The following is a 22,694-nucleotide window of genomic DNA, read 5'->3' as shown; positions in this document are numbered from 1 at the left end:
GCGTGGCGTGGCGGCCATTTTGAGTGTTTAGCGATGAACAAAGAAGTTGTTGTAACTTGAGTGTACGTTGTCGTGTCTGCCCGAAATTTCTCACAATTGACAAGGGTCCAGGCCAGAGGACACCTCCAGGCCAAAATTGACTTTTGGTCATAGCGCCCCCCGCTGGCAACAGGAAATCTGCCTTATATGACAAACATCATCCGATTTGCATGAAACTCAGAATGTGTGGTCTACGTGTGATATTGAGCCGCCCCCTATAATATGGCCACTCCCACTTACTCAGGCCACGCCCCCTTTCATAACATTTGAACCGTTTAAGGTAGAGTCTTGTGTGAGGTGTCAATGAACTCAGCAGAGACTTCTTTCTTCATTGGTGATGGTTCGACCCGCCCCCTATGCTTAAGCCCCGCCCCCTTTCTTAAAATTTGAACCATTTAAGATAGACCCTTGTGTGAGGTATCAATGAACTCAGCAGAGACTTCCTTCTTCATTGGTGATGGTTTGGCCCGCCCCTTATGTTGAAGCCACGCCCTTTTGAATAAATGCTGACCCATCTAAGGTAGATTCTTGTGTGAGGTATCATTGAACTCAGCACAGACTTCCTTTTTAATTGGTGATGGTTTGACCCGCCCCCTACGCTTTTGCCACGCCCCTTTTCACAGCTAATGAACCGTATGACGTAGAGTTCCCTTTTCATTGTTGACGATTCGCGCCATCTGAGTGCCGGGCAAATGCGCGGTCGCAAGGAGCGGCGTCCGCCGGTAACCCCGACGCGCGCAGAGGCGCGAGGGCCCGTCCATCGCTGCTCGCAGCTTTAATTATACTACAGCAATTACTTAAAAAAAAAAAAGTTAAATTAATAAATATTTTTGTTGCATCTCTTTTCGGTGTTGCATCTCTTTTCGTTTTGTAGACGGCCCTAAGCACTCGTCTTACTGCCGGCAGCAGCAACAACAACAACAACAGCAAAGAGCAGAAGCCAGCAGCCAAGTGTTATTTACATACACTTCTGGTGTACTTAGAAACTTTCCAATCCATCGTTTTATGAGTACATAACCTATTTGTACTAGTGTAGAAGTTTGGTATCATTTCAGGCATTATTAGTGGGGTCATTTACGAGATACATCACTGGATCCATTAGCCCCTGAGCTAATTCGATTGTTCGACCCAGGTGAAAAAAGCTTCTGGGGGGGTGTTTGGCTCGAGGTCATGGTGCAAAGGACGCTAGGGTGAAATTACTCCGAACCATCACAGGAAGGAGTAGGTTGGGTCACACACACATAGATTGCACCCAAGGAGCTGGAGCAAAATCAATTTTTGACAGATTATGGTTAGCTGATAAATTCATAAGAACCATTTCACAGTATACTCAACAGTACAAGCATTTGTACACCGTTGTATCCTTCAAAAGCTTTTTTAAGGCATGTCCGAGTCCGTTGTCTGTGAGGTTGAAACATCCACACAAGTCCAGGCTTTCGATGTGCGGCATCCCTTGAATCACGTAGCTAGACCAGACTTTGTCTTAAACTGAGAATCTGAACTTTTTTATTCCCCTGGTCTGCAGACTGGGAAACAGAGATGGGTTTGCTCGCCGCAGATGTAGCTTGGCTTCCACCTCCTCTACACCGACTTGTGGTAAGACGCGTCTCTCCAGGCCGCGCACACTTGGGCTACTCTTCCTTTGTTTTTAACGTCCAGATAACTGAACATAATGGCCATATCTCTGGGAAAAGGCACAATATGTGTCTCCATTTCAAGCAGGTTGACTGCTTTTAGCAGGAGAGGTTGATTGTGGGCGACAATACTGTCGTGATTATGGTGCGTTCTTTTTGTCTTGTAATCGCGACTAATAGCTCGAATGTGACGTCACATCCATGTCGGAAAACGAATAACCACGGGTTGTTGCGTTCTTTTTGTGACACAATACTACGAGTCGGAGAAAAGATGGATTTTTGTAACATTTTTAGTAACATTTAGGATTCTATTCACCCAGTTATTGACATATTACACAAATATATTTCACAGTTTGATACATGAAAATTACGTTTTGATTAACGTTAGGCTACTGCTCTGCTTTCTGCTCAAGGCTCGGCTTAAAGCCGTTGTTGTCATATAGCAACCGAGCGTCTCAGCTGCACAAGCTACAAAATAACTAATTAGGCGGTATTTAACTCATAATAAGACTGTAGCGACATGTCTATAGGTAGCAGTATACAGTGCTATGTGTACAACTTTTTCATTTGGTTACAACAAAGACAAAAGTGCTTAAAATTGTAGAAAACCACAATGTTTACTACGTGTGATGCACGACGTAGCCATCTTTGAAAGTTCAGACGACTTGACGAGTTGTATATACGACTGTCAGTACCCGATCCGTTCCAACTGCACAATCCGTTCTGGGCCATGCGCAAGATGTTCACGCATGCGCAGATGATAATACTGTTTTACGACCTGGCCGATCTGTTCCACGCTAGCCTCCACCCAAGCTAACGTTAGTTTAGCTAACCGCTAATTTGGCTAACCGCTAGCCGACAAATAACGCATGCGCAGAACGGATCGTGCAGGCAGAACGGACAGCTAGATTTAGTCTAAAATAACGTTAAGTTAAACATAATGGGAAAAGCAGGCTACAGCAAAATTAAGACTTTACAGTAACAATAAAGACAAGTATTGAGTGATTGTATTTTAAATGATCACAAGTAAAGTAGAACTGACGTAACAGTTGTTATATATGTTAACGTTTGTTTTGAAGAATTAGCTGTTAGCTAAACTAACGTTAGCTTAACTGTGGAAGCTGACGGACGGCAGACCGCTACAATCCGCTAGCGGTTAACCAAATTAACTGTTAGCTAAAGTAACGGCAGACTGCTATAATCACCTAACGGTCCGCCCGAATTAGCTATTAGCTAAACTAACGTGAATTAGCTATTAGCTAAACTAACGTTAGCTTCCCGGTGGAGGCTAGTGTGGGAACAGATCGGGTAGTGTCGTAAATCCTCGTACCACAGAGCGTGCGTGAACATCTCGCGCATGCGCAGAACGGATTGTGCAAGTGGAACGGATCGGGTACTGACAACGACCTCAGTGGCGTTCTTTTTGCAACTTCCGGTTCCTAACTCTGGAAAACAACTCGTAAATCGACTTCAGTGGACAAAAAGAACGCACCATTAGCTCGCCGAAATCTACTGCCGAAGTTGTTGGCTGGCTACGCAACGTTAGCTAATTCCGCTAGCATACGTACAGGCTAACTATAGCCAGTTAGCTTTGTGTGTAACGTTACAAAAATCCACTCATCTTGTAGGAGCAAAGCTTAACATTTCGTTCAATAAAATGATGGTACAAAAAGAGCACTAATGCCACATGTCTTATGTTGACAACGTGGACACAGATATAGTAAACTCAGCAGTCGTAATATTTACCTAGGCTAACGCTGTTGCGCTAACGTTAGCAAAACGTCGGCGTAGCGTTAGCTAGCTGTCTAATCTTGTGAAAAGCCGAACAGCATCTCCGTCCAAGCTGTGTTTCACTTTACCTCCAATATTATTATAAACATAATAAAGACACCTGGAGACCAAAAGCCATATTTGGCAAGAGCAGTGGCAGAGACGAGACCATAGACAGTGAACCGAGACAGGCTTTGGTCTGTCGTCTCCCCAACGTGACGTAATGCAATGCATTGTGGGGGAAAGGAGAATCATTGCAAACCACTGTAAAATAGTACTACTTTTTCCTATTATATTCCGTTTTGTGATATCCATTGTATTTGATGTTGTTGGGTAACAGTTTAAATGTTTATTACCAACAAGCAAATTGCGCAAATCCGTTGGAAAATAAACCCTGCAACACAGACTTTAACCTCAGAGTCAGTTACTATGGTAACTGAGCCTGTGAACCTAACCTGGTCGGGAGCAGGTTTTCTTCAGTAAACCTCGAGTTTCTCTCAGTCTCCCTCTGACACAGTGCCTTTTCATTTCCTCATTCATTCATTCATTCAGTCTGTATCAGATGCATTTTAGCGCAGTTTGTTATCGGCATGAATAAATAAACAGGGTTGGTTTATTAACCATATTAGGCTTACTATAAAACTTTTGGCATTTCCTTTTGTCAATGATCCCGTTGATGAAGAAGCTGTATTACTTCGCAGGGTGTTAAACATATGTCGGGAGATGATATTGAGGCCCCGACTCATTTTAATTTCCAGATAACTTCCTATTAGAGCGGTACTGTATTTCTTCCCAGTCTATCAGTTATGTAGCCCACATAACCTTATCCATCCTCATATCACTAACATCCACCATCGTGGACATGCTCTACATCCCAGCAGATTATTTGTGTCACATTACGTTTTTTTGCAAACGGCAGTTTTCTTTACAACACTGGTGATGCGGAGCATATTAGTAAAGCCACTGTAGCAAAGCACCGTCAGAAGAGTGTGACTCGCTCTGAAAAGTGTTTTAAATGTTTTTGTAGTGTTCCCTGGACACAAACCAGTAAGAGCCACCATTAAAAAGGAGTTCCACAGGATTGCAGGTGAATAATGTAAACCCAATACATCCATGTGTACTCTTTGAAATAAAAGATTAAGAATTATAATTATGTTAATGATGGTGCTGCAGCCTCAGATGGGGATCAGTAGGCCTAGTACAGTATTGCACTTAAATGCTTTTTTAACGAAATACAAGTTCAAACTCGCTGTATGTGCGCATGAGTATTTCCGCCGACCCGTATGTTTTGTGCTTATTACCATGGTGAATCGTAGTCTCATGGCTCCATTCATGCTGCCTTTTTATTGTGGTGGTGCACATGCGTGAACCTACTCTGAGTTGATTGAACCAACTCATCGATCTCAGGGTTAGACTCAGAGTTTGTTAAACCTCCTTCCTGAAACGGGCCCCAGGTGGCTCTTTGACCTTTTTGACATGCATCCATCAACAAAGTATACTCACAGTTTAAAATCAAGCAATAATGTTCATCAAGCCAGTCTTTAGGTTGCCGAAATTTGGAATGTTTTCATAAATTCACTGCTCTATCCTCTTATTGCTTACGTTTATGTGCTGCAGGAGAAAATGTAAGAACTATCTGATGGCAGAGCTTTTTTATGATGAGTTAAGTAGCAGGCTTCTTCATTCAGAATTTTACGCAAACTTTTAAAATGTCGCATTGTACAAGTTGGCCACCTGTGCAGAATACAGGGTTGTCACAAAGACATTTGGTGTCAGTGAGACAACCGTTCACGGCTGTGTATACGCGGTATGATTCAAGATGTTGAAACAATTTGTCAATTTACCCGACATGACTGAGGCACTGGCTATAGCGCACCGCAACTCCACCACACACCTTGTGCCACAAGTATACGGCGCACTGGATGGGACCCGTATCCTGATCCTTCCCCCATACCGGGACTAGTCATGAAACTTACGTGTTCGCTATGTCACAACTTATTCGGCAAAGTTGTTTCCATCTCCCATTTTGCGCATTAACTCTTTTTTGAAAAAGGCAAAAACCACCTCAAGCGAGCGTAATTTGAGGAAGTTTTTGGATTTTGCCGTTTGCATCAACATGTATCACAACTCGTCTTTCCGTTAAAATGCATTGGGCTGTTCCTGCTTGTTTTCCCTGTTGCTAGCTTGTGTGTATTGCTTTGTGTGTGGAGGAAGAAGCGGGGTTACAGACCATATGGACAGCCTGGGGCTAGAGGCGATGAGATTTCTCCACAGGAGGTGGGCGTCCACCGGAGCTCTCAGATGTCCCTCTGCGGAGCCAAAGACCAAAACTGACTTCCAGAAGCATCCCTCTAAACTGTATACATATATCATAATCGACAGGACAAAACCGCAAAAAGAGACTCATTACATTAAAGAGTCAGATGTATTTGTCCGCTTATGTGTGGTATGTGTGTTTGTAGAGTTGCAACCTCTGTGCAGGTGGAATGACCTTGACATCCTAACTGCTGACTCTGCCCATTACAGCTGACTGCATCCACATTACATTTACAGCGACAACAGCTGAGCCAAGGAGAATAGAGTCAGACAGGGCTCAGCGTTTCAAAACAGTCTGCAGCATCACCTTTCTGCTACCATCCACAACATTTCACATGTGGAGTTCAACTGCCACAACAACTTAATAAATCACGCCATTCATTATTTTCTCGATGAATGGATTAGTTGTTTTGTCTATAAAATGTCAGAATCAGTGTTTCCCAAAACCCAAGATGACGTCCTCCAATGTCTTGTTTTGTCCACAATTCAAGATATTCAGTTTACTATCACAGATAAGAGAAGAAACTAGAACATATTCACATTTAACAAGCTGTAATCACAGATTTTTTAAATCGCAAACATTTTAAAGTGAACTGACTGAAACTGACTTCCGGACTTTTCTGCACATTAATACTGTAACTCACACTGCAGTTTTCAGTAACTTTATGTCGGTAACATATTTTGGTGTGACAGTGTACAATATACTGTACTCCAATTCATTCCAGCATTAAAGGGACACTCCCTCACTCAGTTTACTGGTCATGGACACATCTTCTGTGGCTTTGCACAAGCTTTCTTTAAACCCTGATAATGTCATAGAGAGATCTTATTATTATTATTATTATTATTATTATTATTATTATTATTATTATTATTATTATTATTATTATAATATAAAAGCATTACAAATCGTAGAATTTAAAGATGTTGGCATTTACCTGGTATGTATGGAGTGTCTAAAGAAATATGCTATTGAATTGCATCTTGGGAATTGTAGGATCTAACATTTTTGGAGCTTGACCCATACTAGAGACTAAAAGTCAGGATATATCAGCCTCTGCTGGATTGATTTTGATCATTATTTCTCTATCATTTTGTCTCTAACTTTCCAATAACGTAATTCATTATTTCATCACTTAATCAGAGCAAAGCAGATTAGAACATGCATCCAATAAGTTATGTAATGAACAAACAACTTATTCTTTCTTTCTAGTTTACTGTATAACACAAGTCCAACAATCTGCTCCTGGGTGAGGCTATTGCTTGATAATCAGCGTTAATTTAAGATTTTGATGATAATCTTGTTTCCCTGTGTAGGAGATATGAATGGGCTCTCTTATATATAGATATATCTTTTATTTTCAGATAAATAATGCTGAATGTGATTCCTAATGAGTCTGTCCCAGTCAACTTTAAGCAGAGTTGCTGACAGTTCATTTGGAAAGTTAAGAGGAATATGCAAACATGACTCACTTTTGCAGTTATTAGACGGTCGAGCATCATATTCATCAGCTGCTTGGCTCCTCACAGGCTCGACTTCTCTGTTTCACGCCTGTACTGGAATTGACATAGTGACAGTAGATGACGACTCATTTTAATTTGAATCCATTTGCCTCAGAGCTGTGAAGAATGTATGCCTGGTGTTAATTTGGACAGAGAATGAGTTTAAAAAGTAAGGAGTTCTCACAAATGATGTAAAGGTTGAGTTAGAGTTAAAAGTTAACTATATGGATAAATGTATTAGGACATCTATATCCACACACTATCAGAAAAAATACCTGCGTTGGACAATAATTGTGAATGTTTCTACAAGACACAAAATTCCCTAATTCTGTCTTGTCTTGTCTTCATACTGGTGATAGGTGTACAAATCTTCTTATGAGGACAAGGCGGGGGGGCTAGCAGAGAGATTGTAGAGGGGTAGATAGAAGAGAGGGAGGGAAAGCGAGCAAAACAAAGCAGCCATTTCTGTTGCACCACAGTGGGCGAGAGATATAGGGCAGAGTATAGAGCGAGAGAGAGAGCTTAGCTATCAGTGGTGTAGCAGCATTCCTCTCTGGCTTCAGTGCTGAGGGCGACTTTGCACCATGACATCTGGAGAAGGTAAGACTGGAGTTTTGTCTTTGCTAAGGTCAGATCACAGACGTTTCATACAGATTTAAATGGCGTAGAGATTATCCGTCCACCCAGTGGCTGTGCATGTGGAGGAATGACGGAGGACTGTTCGATAAGTAGAAAATAACCGTGCTATGTAATCTTTATTTTCTTACTGTTTGTTTTTTTCAGCTGTATATGGACTCTGTCTTGTTATGTAATGAAGCTAGGTGTGTGTGAAGAAGGTAGAGATGATCAGATACCATTTTTTGCTTCCCGATACCGATTCCGATACCTGAACATGCATATCGGCCGATATCAAGTACCGATCCGATACCAGTGTGTCATATATTTTATTATGTTTTAACAACTGTATACTACTATCCCTGTATGGATGTGATATGATTTCTATCTTTGTTGTCGGTCTGGCTCAGGTTAAACTCTTTGTGAAACATGAACAAACACAGAACTTTCTTTTATTCTCCAGTTTGACAGTCAGTTATAACGGAAAAAGAACATAAATAAACTACTTTAACGTAGATTTTCTTTAGGGCTTTATTACGTGGTATCGGATTGGTGCATAAACTCCAGTACTTCCCGATACCGATTCCAGCGTTTTAGGCAGTATCGGAGCCGATACGGACCATCTCTAGAAGAAGGTAACATCTTCTGTACTCTCTCATTCATATCTCCGTCAGAGGAGACTGTGTCTCTGCTGTGTATGTCTCCTCCTCTCAGAGCCATCAGCAATGGCTTGCCTGAAACTTGTTTAATCTCGGTCCAATGCTGGCAAAATAATGAGAGCTGAGAGAGTTACTGTAAATATGTAAACTAGGCCCGATAGGAGTAAAATATGCGATATGGGGAAACGTAGTTGAATATCGATATATATACGATAATACTTGCGATAAATGAACAGATATTAAAGTGTACTCAGTATTGTTCTAAAATACAACAAATTTGCTTGTTGAATTTAAAAAAAAAACTAAGGGAAATCATTCCCGACATTCTTTTATTGAAACAATTTAACATTGAATTGAATATAAAAGGCATCAGTAATAAATAGAATGACAGTATCAATTTAAATGCAATTTACTGCTGCTTTTTTTTTTTACTATCACAATAAATCTTGGATTGTCTTCTGAGATGTGTCATAGACTTTCGCAATATGTATATTGCGCCAGCTAATATTGCGATGACGATAGAAAAACTATATATTGTGCAGCCCTAATGTCACCTGTTCCAAAGGCTGTCTATAATTTGCATAATTTTGTGTTATGCAATCTATTCATAATCTAGTTCATTTCTGATTACTTGTTGGAACACCTTTGCCCTAACTGGCATTATTTACCGCCAACTATAGTTATGTGGCATACAATAATAGTAACAGACTACTTATCTTCCTCAAAATGTTTGTGAGTAAATGGGCATTATATATTTATCTACATGTTATAGAACTTGTGGTGCAGGTTTAATAAGATCAGACTATTGTTATTGCATTGCTCCCAGTGTCGCTGCCACAGCAGGGGCGGCGATGTTTTTAGGTTTCATTTAAATTGAATACCAGGAATGCGTTTTGCATGTGTTATTAGAATCTCTTAGTCTGAACTTGATCAGTCCTTACCGCAGAATGTGTTGTAATCAGCAGCATTTTAAGATTACTCTCGCAATGAATTGATCTAATTATAACCCTCTTAGAATAATGCAGCACAGATAAAAAAATCCCAAAGTGCACAGATCTCAATCTGTGGGTCTTAAGTACTTCATTAGCTTGATTGGCTGATCCAAAGCACTGATAAGAGTATTTATTAGAGTACTCATTCATGCTGGTGTCAGTATAGAAGGGAATTAAACAGTTAAATGAATAAATGAGAATCTGGGTATTTCTGAGTAGTAAGGAGCTGTATCAGGGATAACTATTGGTCAGCATGTAGGGCACAGTGCTGGTTTGTGGTTCCACTAGGGCTGCAACAAACAATTATTTTCATTATCAGTAATCTTCTTACTATTGTCTCGTTAAATGTCAGCAAATGGAGAAAAGGCGTATCACAAGTTCCCAGAGCGGATGGTGACGTGAAATTATGATTAATTGGATATCAAAATTGTTATTGTTGCAGCTGTAGTTCCAGAAAATATCATCTGTCATGAAGCTGCATTTTAGATTAAATCTTTGGATCTGTAGCTAGTGGCAGGCTTACCACCAACAAAAGAGAGAGCCCACTCTGAAAGCATGCCTGATTTAGCTCTTTCTGTTAAATCACAGATATATGATTATTACTGTAACTCACTTCTCACTTAAGTGGGCTTGTCAGTGTTGTCAGAGTTTCTTTGGGTCTGTCTGGTTCTATATGGGACCATTTATAGCAGATCAATGCATAATGCAAACTGAAGCTTCAAATAGAGGCAGTATTTATAAACACCGAGAGGACTGTTGGCTAGCAGTATTAAAACAGGGAACTCTGAATGTGAGAGTTTGGTCGTTATTACGGAACATCAGCCAATGCATTCCCAGTCTCATTAACACAATGACAGAACCCCTTTGTAATTGGCTTAATCCCTGAGGCTTTGTGTGTGTGTGTGTGTGTGTGTGTGTGTGTGTGTGTGTGTGTGTGCCCCCGCGCATGAGCGTCTTCAAAACTAGTGCTTTACTGTTATATTACAGACATTGCATTTTTCCCCAGTGGTCTACTGTAATGAGCAGGTCTGCATTGGTCACCTTCAATCCCATTGTGCTGAAATGACTTAACTGTGATTTTGTTTTTCTGGCACTGATTGGATTTCTTTCTGAAGTGGCACACCCCTCCAACCACTTTACTGAATGCAGGTTGATATAAATGATGAGATACTTTTTCATGTACGTGATATCACATTGGGATCCATCTCTAAAATCAGAAATGACATGCTTCTTCTGAGAGCTCTGAAGGTAAAAATTAGTTCCAAGGATTATTAGACTGCTACAGCTAGGCCTGCTCATGGATTTAGTATGACACAAGTGCCACTGTGTCTGCGTGGGTGCTTGAGCACTGCAAGTGTGTGTGTGTGTGTGTGTGTGTGTGTGTGTGTGTGTGTGTGTGTGTGTGTGTGTGTGTGTGTGTGTGTGTGTGTGTGTGTGTGTGTGTGTGTGGTATTGTGTACCCTGTAGGAAATAGTTAACACCAGTGGGGGTTGAATGCTTATTCTAAGGAGCCCTTTGATCATCATCGCACACACACACACACACACACACACACACACACACAGGATCTTAACGCATTTTCTTATGCGTGTATGGATCGTGTGTGTGTGTGTGTGTGTGTGTGTGTGTGCGTGCATGCGCTTTTGTGTCTGTATCTGATGCTATTGGCTGCTGCACAGTGTGGAGGAGGCTCTCCTGTATAGACCTTTTCTATAGTAGAAATGTTTTAGGAACTGTATTTTCTGTGATGCATCCATTTTATTTTTTAAGAGTGAATACTTGGGAAATATAAGGCTCAAATAGGTATTTATTTGTTCCCTCCTTATTTGTTATAATTCTTAGAATATATTTTAAAATATATATTTAATAAATGTACATATATCATCAAATAGGCTGCAGCTTTAAAGGTCCCATGGCATGAAAATTTCACTTTATGAGGTTTTTTAATATTAATATGCGTTCCCCCAGCCTGCCTATGGTCACCCAGTGGCTAGAAATGGTGATAGGTGTAAACCGAGCCCTGGGTATCCTGCTCTGCCTTTGAGAAAATGAAAGCTCAGATGGGCCAATCAGGAATCTTCTCCTTATGAGGTCATAAGGAGAAAGGTTACCTCCCCTTTCTCTGCTTTGCCCGCCCAGAGAATTTGGCCCACCCATGAGAGAGAGACATCATGGCTTTCAAACGAGCAAAGTGGCAGTTGGTCAAGGCTACACCCCACTTTAATCCTAAATACTAAGATAAGATAAATTATGATTAAAGGATAAGTATTGTGCTATTCTAATTTTTTCTTATCCAGCTAATGTCATGAAAAAAAAAATCTAAAACCAACAATGTGATGGTCTAGATTAATCAATTCATTGTTTGTTTTGGTCTTTTCATGGGATTGGGTGACAATAACAGAAATATAGACAACATGCAAATTAATGTCTTCTTTATTATACACCTCCGTAGCATACCTTGTTAAGTGTAAGGTATCACTAAAATTATTTTGGAAGATCAGGAGATGCAGCTTGCTTGGATTTTAATAGCCAGTGCACAGTTGCGATAGACTGTGTGAGTGTGTGTAGGGTCGTGGGCTAACGTGAGATGGAGAGAAACAAGACAAGAGTATAAACTGTGACCAGCGTACTGAATGATGTGATTGTCTTCCTTATGCTCTCTGCCAAGTTTAATGGGCAAGCAGCCCCTCTGTCCTAGTGACTCTCAGCATTACAGGGACTCTTTGAGGGGCCCAATAGGAGGCCGCTGTAGGACGCAGGCCAGGGTTATCTATGCCAACTCAACTGAATAGCTGTAGTCACTACAAAAACCAGCCTCAGGGACAGAGAGTTGGGGTGAGTAGGCTTAAGTGCACATTGTACATGTAAACATACTCAGTTCTTCTTTTCAGCTCCGTTTCTGTCCAGCTGTCAAGTTAAGTTTATGCAAATCTTTGAAATGACCATCATAGTATCATGTGAATTGGGTTGTAGTGAACCGATATCCATCAGGGAGAAAATGGAAAGCAAGCTGATTGACTTTGTGCAACTTACAGTAAGTTATCATTATTTGTAGTGACAGGTGCTAAAAAAGACTTTTTTTTCATTTCAACCCAAGTTTCACCCTAAATACTCCGAAACATTTATGGGATGTTGTGGATGGATAATTTTTTTGGAACAATGTACCATTCAAGTAAACTTTTCATTTACAAATGTAATCTTGGTTGTAACTCCAGCTTCTATCTATCTGCCAGGCTCTCTGTCTGTTTTCCTGTGTTACTACATTTCTTCCGTCTTCTGTGTCTATATTTGAATGTTTCTCATCTGACTGCTGCCTAGCTGTCTCTCACTGAAGGCACGCAGTGTAGGAAGAGATGAATGAGAGACTCATCGCTGATGCCAATTGTCCCCATTTGTGGTTGTGTGGTGGAAAATTAACACCATGAAAATTGTTTGAGTATGATGCTGCCTTGTTTGGCAGGGGACATATTTCATGTGATGGATGCAGATATAGCTCAGCAAAACTCAGAACACACCCAAAATAAAGAACACTAATATTCAACCTTTTAGGACGAGCTGAGAAAGTCCTGAATGTTGCAGCATGTAGCAGATGCGTTAGGCTGGCTCACGGCTGACTACGCCTTTTTTATTTCATGAAAGATTCTGAATAATTTGCTTTAAAACCAGTCTGGTAAAAAAGCAGTAGGCAGGCTGGAATCAACTCAGTCAGGAAACAGCTGCCTGGTGGCCTTACATGGCCACTGAAAGTCAATTCTCTGCTTCTGTTCCTCATTTCTTCAGTTGATTGTAAAGTCTTAATGGGCCAGCCAACTCATTGTCCTCAGAACAAGCCAGGCTAGAATAATGTCTTTCTGTTCTGTCTGTGTGCTGTCAAAATATCACTCCCACACTGAATGGCCTTTCTCTTTACACAGTAAATCAGAAACATTACATGTTCCATAGTGTTTTATCATTGTTAATTGAAAGTCATTGGGTTTTGGACTGTTGGTCAGAGAAAACAAGCTATAAGTGTTGCTGCTGAATACAGCACACCATATTAATAATTGGTACTATGCATTATTCTGTTGTGGTTGCCTATGTTTAGTTAAGCTTTAGATGGGCATATACATAAAGCTGTCTGTGGACACTTTTGACACAGTGTTGATTATTTTTGCTCTTATGTCATGATCTTTCCTCCCTGTCCCAGCAAACACACTAGCTAATCTGCGAAGGTGATCACCTGATGGGTGCTCTGCTGAGACACTCAGAGTTTCTAGTTTGTATTTTAATGAGGCTTCGGAGCAGTGCTCATCAGAACTGGCCAAACTTCAACTTTAGAGGCTCAATCAGCATTTTCTGATAGATGAACAAATCAAAGCCTTATTATATCTTTCCTTTTTGTGAGTGTGTGGGTGGTCAGGACTACAAATTAAAGAGGAACCAGAATATAGAAGTTATATGAGTCATTGATTAGCAAAATGTTCTTCCTACTGCATCTAGGTGAAGAGCAAATTACATAACTAACAATACAAACCCCCTGATCATCATCAGCAGCCACAGTAACCAGTCAGAGCAAGCTTGTCCCTTGCCTGGCTGTCAGGTTCAACCGTAGATATCTGACAGACCTAAATCCTGTCTGGATTAAACAGGTAGAGGCAAGCCTTCTCAGAGACCAAAACTCCTGTGGTGTAGTTGGTGTGGGAGAAAATAAAATGAGAGACAAATCAAGGCCAATTACTGGTAAATGTTTTGGATTTTATCAATCCATAACTTGCAGTCAGAAGGTTAACTTTCTGCCCTGCCTACAGCCTCTCTGGTGTGTCAGCAAAACACGACATCTTTGTTTATGACATAACACTGATCACCAGTCATCTGTGTCTTATGTAAGCCCACGGGCTAAACCACAGCCTGTGTGATGGGCAAGGCCCGGAGCCTGGTGGGAAACCCATCAGGAAGGGGACTGAGACACAACAAAAGAAAATGAGTAAATAATGAGAGAGAGAGAGAGAGAGAGAGAGAGAGAGAGAGAGAGAGAGAGAGAGAGAGAGAGAGAGAGAGGAACGCTGCAGGGACAGAGGAGGTTAAAAAGGGAAGAGGTGAAAGCAGTAAACGCAGTTAATATGAGACTATGAGAGAGACACAGAGTTGAGCAGTTCACAACATTATAGCGTATTCAAAGAACTTTGCTTTCCTGAACTTTCTCTTCACCCTCATGTCTTTGGGCTTCTATTATTTTTCTAAAGAGTACAGCGAGGGGAGAGAAAGTCCTTCCTATTATATAAATCTGTGGTTCAGGGACAGATTACTGGTGGCTCTGCTGATGCCAATGCAGCTTCAGCAACTTTGAGTACTTCAATGTGTTGGCAGTTCGCAGTGTATCCTGACACCTAGTGCACATAGAAAGTAGAACATCCTTGATTCCTGAAAAGGACCTGACCATATACTGTGTGTGTGTGTGTGTGTGTGTGTGTGTGTGTGTGTGTGTGTGTGTGTGTGTGTGTGTGTGTGTGTGTGTGTGTGTGTGTGTGTGTGTGTGTGTGTGTGTGTGTGTGTGTGTTTTAATGGTTGAATAACACTGATATAACCCTGTTTCATAACTGTTCTGGAAACTCTTTCTAAAATAATGAATCATTTGAGATTATATTTCCCATACAATGATAATTATTAGAATGATATAGTTTTATATTTATCCGATTTTCTTTTCTCTTTCCCTAGTGGTTGACTCTTTCTTCCATTGTCTTGCTTGACACATTTGTTGACATCATAGGATTAGGATTTTCCATTTTGACCACTCCTACTTCCACTGGAATGAGAACAGTAACCATCAAATGATGAATGAAAAGAAAGGCAAGATAGATATGGAAAAGCTGTTGGTTGGTGATTAAATTGCCATTAAATATTTTGGCCAGGTCTCTCTTGTAAAAGAGATAATGTGTAATATAAATATGTAAATAAAGAAAATATACCCAGCTGCCCTAAGGCCAGCAGTACACTTTTCTCGCACTATGCTTCCCTCAGGTGTGTAACGGTATGTGAAATGGGAAGCATTGCTTAAAAAAAGACCTCAGTCATCTTTCAATCAACAAATGAGTTAATAAGTTCAGAGTAGAGGTCGACCGATATGGGTTTTCTCAGGCCGATGCCGATCTTTTGAAATCAGGTTCGGCCGATGGCCGATATATGCTGCCGATTATTTTTGGCCGATATTTGCTTGTTTTTAACCTCTATTTGAAAGATAAAATTTAACACTAATAAGTACTTAAGATACACAAAATTTCTCAACAAAAACATTTATTGAACACTTGAACACCAGTCTGCACTTGTATACTTACATTAAACATGTATAATGTAAAAACATATATTGTATAAATAAACAAAACTGGTAAGAAGAAAGAAAGAAAATAAACTTAACTTTGTCAAATAAACTTTTCAATGAAAAGATAAAGTTTAGTGCACTTAAAAGCATTTATCAAACATCTGAGAACAATAAAATAAATTAACCATTTTAACAATAGTAGTGCTGACACACAGTAGCAACCAGCAGCATTTCTTTGTTTTGGTGTTGGCTGGGTGAAGCGCTGCCATAAGGGGCTGGTTTTCTTTTCAGCCATCAGACTTAATGACTAAAAAAGGGGGAAAATACAAGGTTAAGTTAGTATTTTTGTATAGTATCTTCTTCAAGTCATTTTATAGATAGGTATAGATATAAAATCTAACATTTGTTTTATAAATCAGCTAATAATTCAGTGCATTGTAAGTGATACAAGGCTAAAAACGTTTCTATCATCTTCCCAAAAACTGTATGTATTTTTGTTTTGTTTTGATTTAATAATAATGTAATAACTATAACTTATAACAATAATGTATTTCACTAGTAAATTGTAAATTTTACAACAACTTTGAATGCACCGCGACGCATCGTCTGTGTTGTTCTTCAGACAAGTAGACAACGGCAGCTGCACACTGCTTAACATGCTGCTGTTGGATCATATACAGTGAAATAAATCACACTTTACACCGTTTAGCTGTCAGCATTTTAATTGTGTTTAATCCATCTGCTAGCTAACGGTAGGCTAACATTAGCTGCTGACGAGTGTAATGTTAACTAGCGTCACATGCTGCGATGTTTCTGTTATTCTAACATTCGTTTTCGAGCATCAGAGAGCAACGCAGGCATATCAGTGGCGCCGAAATGACTCACAGAAATCCGCATTGCTATTCGCTCCGGTAGGTACGGGTCGTTAAGGCACAGGTGCCGTATTAGCAGCGGGTCTACTCTGTACCAACCATAGCAACAACGCTAGCAAAGCAAAGCCAGTCCTTCACTAGCCTATGGTGCGGTGGTCTCTTTTAACTACAACTTCTTTCTCTGCATTGAGTTGACAACCCTCTCAAATATAGACACACAAACAGAACAAATAATAAAAGTCTCAGATCCACTGTCTGTGATTGCAAAATTCTAGCTTAATTATTGTGACATGACAGCATGACATGACAGCTATTAATATCCAAAGTAGCCAAACGTCATGTCGCCTATTCATGTTTTTTTCTCGAAGTTGGCAGTAACATCTCATACGTTTTTCATTAAATATATAGGACTTTAACAATTTAATCCTTACCGTTTTCTCCGAGGAACAGCTCCTTCCTTAGGCACTGGGTGAGGTCTGCTCACTCTGCTGGTAATTGACTCTAGGGGCAGCGTGCGTCAAACATGTGTTCCACAACAACACCAGGCTGCCCGCAGATGCGCCTGCCTATTAATCGGCTTGATATTGGCCGATGCCAATTATTTAAAAAATGCCCAAAAATCGGCCGATTAATCGGCCTACCGATTAATCGGTCGACCTCTAGTCAGGATCATAGAATATTGATGCTGATCATGGGATCCTTTTCCCCCCTGAGAGAATACTGGCGACTGTAATATTCTCTATTCTTTCTCTGCCATGCTTCCTGTAGATCGGTTTGTGGCAGGTGTGGTCAGTGTAGGAGTGGGACTTCTACAAGTTATGGCCTCAGCCTCAGAAACTTGGCAAGGAAGCATTTCATATGAGCCACTGACTTGACACACACCCTCCATGTTGACCAGTTATCAGAGATTAAACATGTTCAGAGTATGACAGGCAGTGGTGATGTCACGAGGCCTGTGGGATTCGCCTTACCTTTAGACGGCACTAATGACAATAGTGTGTATGTGTGTGTGTGTGGACTGTTTTCTGTGTGTCTGTACGTGTGCATCTGGTTGCTCATTGCATATTGCACGCAGCTCTAATTGCTCCCCTTACACACAGATAAATTACCTCAACATTTGTGTCAGCACTGGGGAGAACAGCCCCTCTGACAGCTATAATCAATACTTTCTAAGTGTGGCAGAGTGATGTGATTTCTGTTAAGGTGCTAAAGCTATTAACCTTCATGTAGAGTTGGGGATCAGACGGAGTGAGCTCATATATGTTTTTTGGATCGTTTAGATCAGGATCATTTCCTAATCAAATGGCAAAGCCAGCCTTTATGTCTGGTGTTTTCTGGTAGAAGGGGCAATACTGAACTCTGTTCCAATAAAGCTGCACTGTAGCTAGGAGTTAAATTTATTTTGTTCCTTTGATTGTACTTGATGTATTAAAAATAAAAATATGTATAGTCTTGTGAAGCCAGCTGGGTTTACATTGACTTGTGTACTGCACAGAACCTCTGGAAGCTGTGCAAGGAAAAACCTTAAGTAACAAATCAAATTAGGATTTTATGAGTTTTTCAAGGAACATGTTTTAAACTATAGCCTGATAGATAACAGATTTTTGTGGCAAGAAGAGTATGTAGTTTTAACACTTTTGTGTTACGCAAGCGCGCTGCCTTTTTAATACGGCGGGGTATACATGTCACTGCTGATTGGGCAATACCTCTGACACACCAACCAAATGAGAGAAAATGTACCTCAAAGCCTATTGAACACCGTTTTGAAGAAACATGTATTGTATTTCAACCCGGAAACTGTAACAAAACTGCCCATGGTTTTCAGATTGAATGTGACCATGATGATCTAGATATGTACTGAGTGGTACTCTGTACAGTGGAAACATAAACTTCTAAAATACCTCCTTACCTACCATATATTAGGCATTTATATACCGCCTTTTCTTGTTAGATATATCTGCAGCAATGTATATTATAAATTATAAAACCAATACCCAAAACTGGCCCCAACCCAAAACTGAGAAAGCCTGTTTAGCATTGACACCCATAGTCCACTTACACAGACCTCCTCTCTAGTGTGCAGACTGTGCTTGATTGACAGCCCCCTCCCTTAGTTTTGTCACACTTGTTAGGGCAGGACAAATCACAGCACTCCATTTAGGTCTACTGGTGTGGCACATCTTCAGTAATGACCTCATTCTGAGACATTGTATTGATATTTGTTTGAAACACAAATATTATGTATAGTGCTATTCTAATTTGCTGTTGTTGTGAGTGTGTGTGTGTGTGTGTGTGTGTGTCTGTGTGTCTCTCTGTGTATAAAACAAGCTGAAGCCCTCCCTCTTCTCACCATGAGAGTCCCTACAGTCCAACAGCATCACCAGTGACACACACACACACACACACACACACACACACAGATGAACTCAGAGAGGAAGGCTTAAGGGGTGGTCAGTCTGGCACTTTGTCAGAGCTCAGCGTGCAACAGAGGCACATGCAGAGCACGCACACACACACATCGTGTCGACAGATGCCTGGTGAAAAAGAGAGAGCGTGTTAGAGCGAGAGGGTGCAGAAGAGACATGCTAAGGAAGCTGATATTCAAGAAAATCTGCGCTTGTAAGAATTATGCCTTTTAATCTCTCCTTTTTCACCCCCTGTTCTCTTCTTGCTTGCTTTTGCTTTCGCAGATTTCTTGGTCATTGCTCTGCTTTCTCTGGATTTACGTCTCTTTCATGTCTCCACCTTTTCCTCTCTCAACCTGTTGCCTTTTTGTCCCCTTCTTCCACTTAGTTTTTGTGGTTTCTCTTCGTCTATGAGATGCAGTGTCATGGTCATGGTACTCTTTGCAGCACAAGACATTTAAGGAGATGTTTTTTGTGTATTAGCCTGATCACTGTTCTGTGATGTTGTTTTCAAACTTGTATCAATGAATGTGACTTGGCTCCACGGATGAAAGCAATGTTTTATGTGCAGCTAAAAGGCAAAGGCTTCATTCTTATAGGGACACATGCTTTCTGATGAATGGATTGAGAAATTGTTTTTAAATTAATTCTGTTTCTTTACATCAAAAATAGACAATGACCTACGCTGAAAACATTTCTGTTGTTGCTATGCCTCACTGACGGCAACCACCCAGCAGTGTTATATCTGCCTCGGGCTAATCCCTCGTGTGAATGGTCACGTTGGGCAGGTGACAGGGGGGCCATGTATCGATGCATGGCTGCCAAACCGGATTAAAGTGGATGGATAGATAAAGGTTGAATAGATACATATACCCGAGCTGACAGATTGACTGCGTTGCACTCCATCCCTGATGCATGCAGAGGTCACACAATGCAGAGATGACTCAGGGTTTATTGTAGGCAGATTAACAAGAAGAGAATGATGATGCATTTCACCATGGGCCCTTATACTAACCAGGAAAGAACACCTCTGAGGGGAGCGATGTGTCTCTGAATGATTAAAGTGGTGATATAATGATTATATAGAGTATTTCACACTGTTCCTTATGGTCTCTAATGGGGTATGTAACATTGGTTGGGCTGAAAATGGCCTGGTTTATATTTTATTGGCCCTTATGCATCCCTGTGTTTTGTTCCTATTTGTAACAAGAGCTTTTCTTCCAAATATGGTATGTTCATGAATATTTTGATGACTGCGCGCTGATTGGTTGAGCGAATTGCCATACGCACACATTAGAGACGCGCGCTGATTGGTTGAGCGAATCGCCATACACACACATTAGAGACGCGAGCTGATTGGTTGAGCGAATCCCCAATATACACACATTAGAGACGCGACAGAATCTCATATTCCAGACACTGCAATGTTTCGTTACCAAATTCACTTCTGAGACTTTTTTATGCGAGAAATCAACTATAATAAAGCTCAATTATTGGCCGTTTTACGAAAATTGATGGCTAATTGCAAATTTGAATTTCGTCAGTCCACTTATATAACATCTAATCCAAGGTCTTACAAAGCTAACCGTTGTGTCCGATTTGAATTTAAGGTATTTTTATGAACTCAGGGTCTTGTTAGGTGGAGCTATCTAGCTATATGTCCCATTGAATACAATGGGGAAATATCGCAGCTAGCTAGCTACACTTTCGGCATAACTATAGTATATTTACAGTTTGAATTTCGTCACGGCATGTATATTACAGGTTCCCCAAGGTCTTACAAAGCTTAGCTAACACTTGTCCGATTTCGGATTTCAATTGAATGCATTTTTGTGAATGTCAGAGCTAGGAGGAGGCTAGCTAGCTCTCATTGATGGACTCTTGCCCACTGCGGGCTCTATCAATGAGACTCGCGGACAAGAGGCGTTTATTTCCCCAATCGTTTGTTTAAATAACTCAACACACATATCCATTATAAGATTAACTGGACAAGCTCGCTGACCGTGCTCTCAGTCACACACCGGCCATTTAGCAGGAAGAGGGGAGGGAGAACAGCGAGCTGCAGGCCCTGGAGCCCTGTCAGGGCAGCGGCGTTTGGTAGTCCAGTCACCCAGAAAAGGGTGAGTTTGCGCCGGCCGTGACGGAGCTCAATCGAGCCCACAGCAGGCCGGGGTTTGTGAAGGAAGACAGGCAAAGCGGCGATGTAGCAACCCAGGCAGCCCCGGCCGCTGAACTCCGACACACAGTCGGACAAAATTTGCAATTAGCCATCCATTTTCGTAAAATGGCCCATATTTGAGCTTTACATAGTTGATTTCTCACATAAAAAAGTTTTAGAAGTGAATTTCGTAATGGAATAGCAGAGATCTGCGCGACCTAGATTCAGAAGACCTGATCTCAGGTCAGTTGTGTAGCCTATGTAAATGTTGGGGCGTGACCGTTCTCTTAAAGGGGTGATAGAATGCAAAACTATTTTGTCATAGTTGAATAACGAAAGTTCAGTGGGTAAATAGGACACATATAAGGATAAGGATAGGATACATATAAGCTCAAAATCCCATTGACACCCCTTTACTATGAACATCTCATATTTTGAAACTGCCGCTGAAAATGGGAATCTCAACAAAACTAGTTGCTTATGTAAGCATCTCAAAACCTGTACCTTTGTCACACCCATGGGTGTATTAAGAGAACGGTCACGCCAAAACACAGGGGATGCATAAGGGCCAATAAAATATCAACCAGGCCATTTTCAGCCCAACCAATGTTACATACCCCATTAGGAAACCATAAGGAACAGTGTGAAATACTCTATATAATCATTCTATCACCCCTTTAATACATCCATGGGCGTGACAAAGGTACAGGTCCAGGAATGTTGACGTCAACTTCCAGCTTTGTTGAGATTCGCCCGTTTTCAGCGGCAGTTTCAAAATATGAGATTTTCATAGTAAAGGGGTGTCAATGGGATTCTGAGCTTCTATGTATGTCCATTTACCCACCGAACTGTCATTATTCAACTATGACAAGGTAAAATCGGTTTTGCATTCTGTCACCCTTTTAATCAACATGGTTTTTACATCATACATTTTCCCTTTTCTGCCTCTGTCGCTGCAGATAAGAACTTTGAGGATGAAGACTCTGTGGATGGAGGCCGGTCCTCCTCCTCGTCATCATCCAAAGCACCCCCCAGTGGCAGGAAGCCTGTAATGAGCTCTGTTAGAAGACCCAGCTCAGCCACCACAGCCAAGGCCACAGGTGAGGGAAGGTTTCAGTCCACATATAAGCACACAGCTATATGATATATACTGTGTAAATACTAAAACTGTGACTTTTCCCCACTGTGAGTAATATGTGTAGTAATGAGTGTGGGGTATTAAATAAACACTTTCCTGCTGCTTAGATCTTTCTTTAGAAATGTTAAATCTCAGGCGTAATATCTTTTTGTTTTTTTCCCAAGTGAAAGAAGCCGCTGCCGGTGCTCTTGATGAAGAGGATTTCATTAAAGCCTTTGAAGACGTGCCATCAGTCCAGGTATGGTGAGCTAAATACTGTTGTGGTTTTGTTGGTTAGTTTAAAATCCAGCACAAGAGG

The 22,694-nt window shown here is 40.9% G+C and overlaps 1 protein-coding gene across 11 annotated transcripts in view; it reads left to right on the top strand.

The window, feature by feature from the left end:
• The window catches only part of clasp1a (cytoplasmic linker associated protein 1a), a 113,601-nt gene that overhangs the window by 46,906 nt on the left and 44,001 nt on the right, over positions 1-22,694 (top strand). For all 11 annotated transcript variants that reach the window (XM_028590595.1, XM_028590591.1, XM_028590587.1 and 8 more), the window contains exons 9-10: positions 22,218-22,358; positions 22,561-22,634. In XM_028590595.1, the coding sequence (XP_028446396.1) occupies positions 22,218-22,358; positions 22,561-22,634 (215 nt within the window). The remainder of the gene's footprint in view (positions 1-22,217; positions 22,359-22,560; positions 22,635-22,694) is intronic.

This window comes from Perca flavescens, chromosome 11, assembly GCF_004354835.1.
Source record: "Perca flavescens isolate YP-PL-M2 chromosome 11, PFLA_1.0, whole genome shotgun sequence".
NCBI lineage: Eukaryota > Metazoa > Chordata > Actinopteri > Perciformes > Percidae > Perca > Perca flavescens.
The sequence above is the reverse complement of the archived record's forward strand: the minus strand, read 5'-3'. Positions and strand labels throughout refer to the sequence as shown.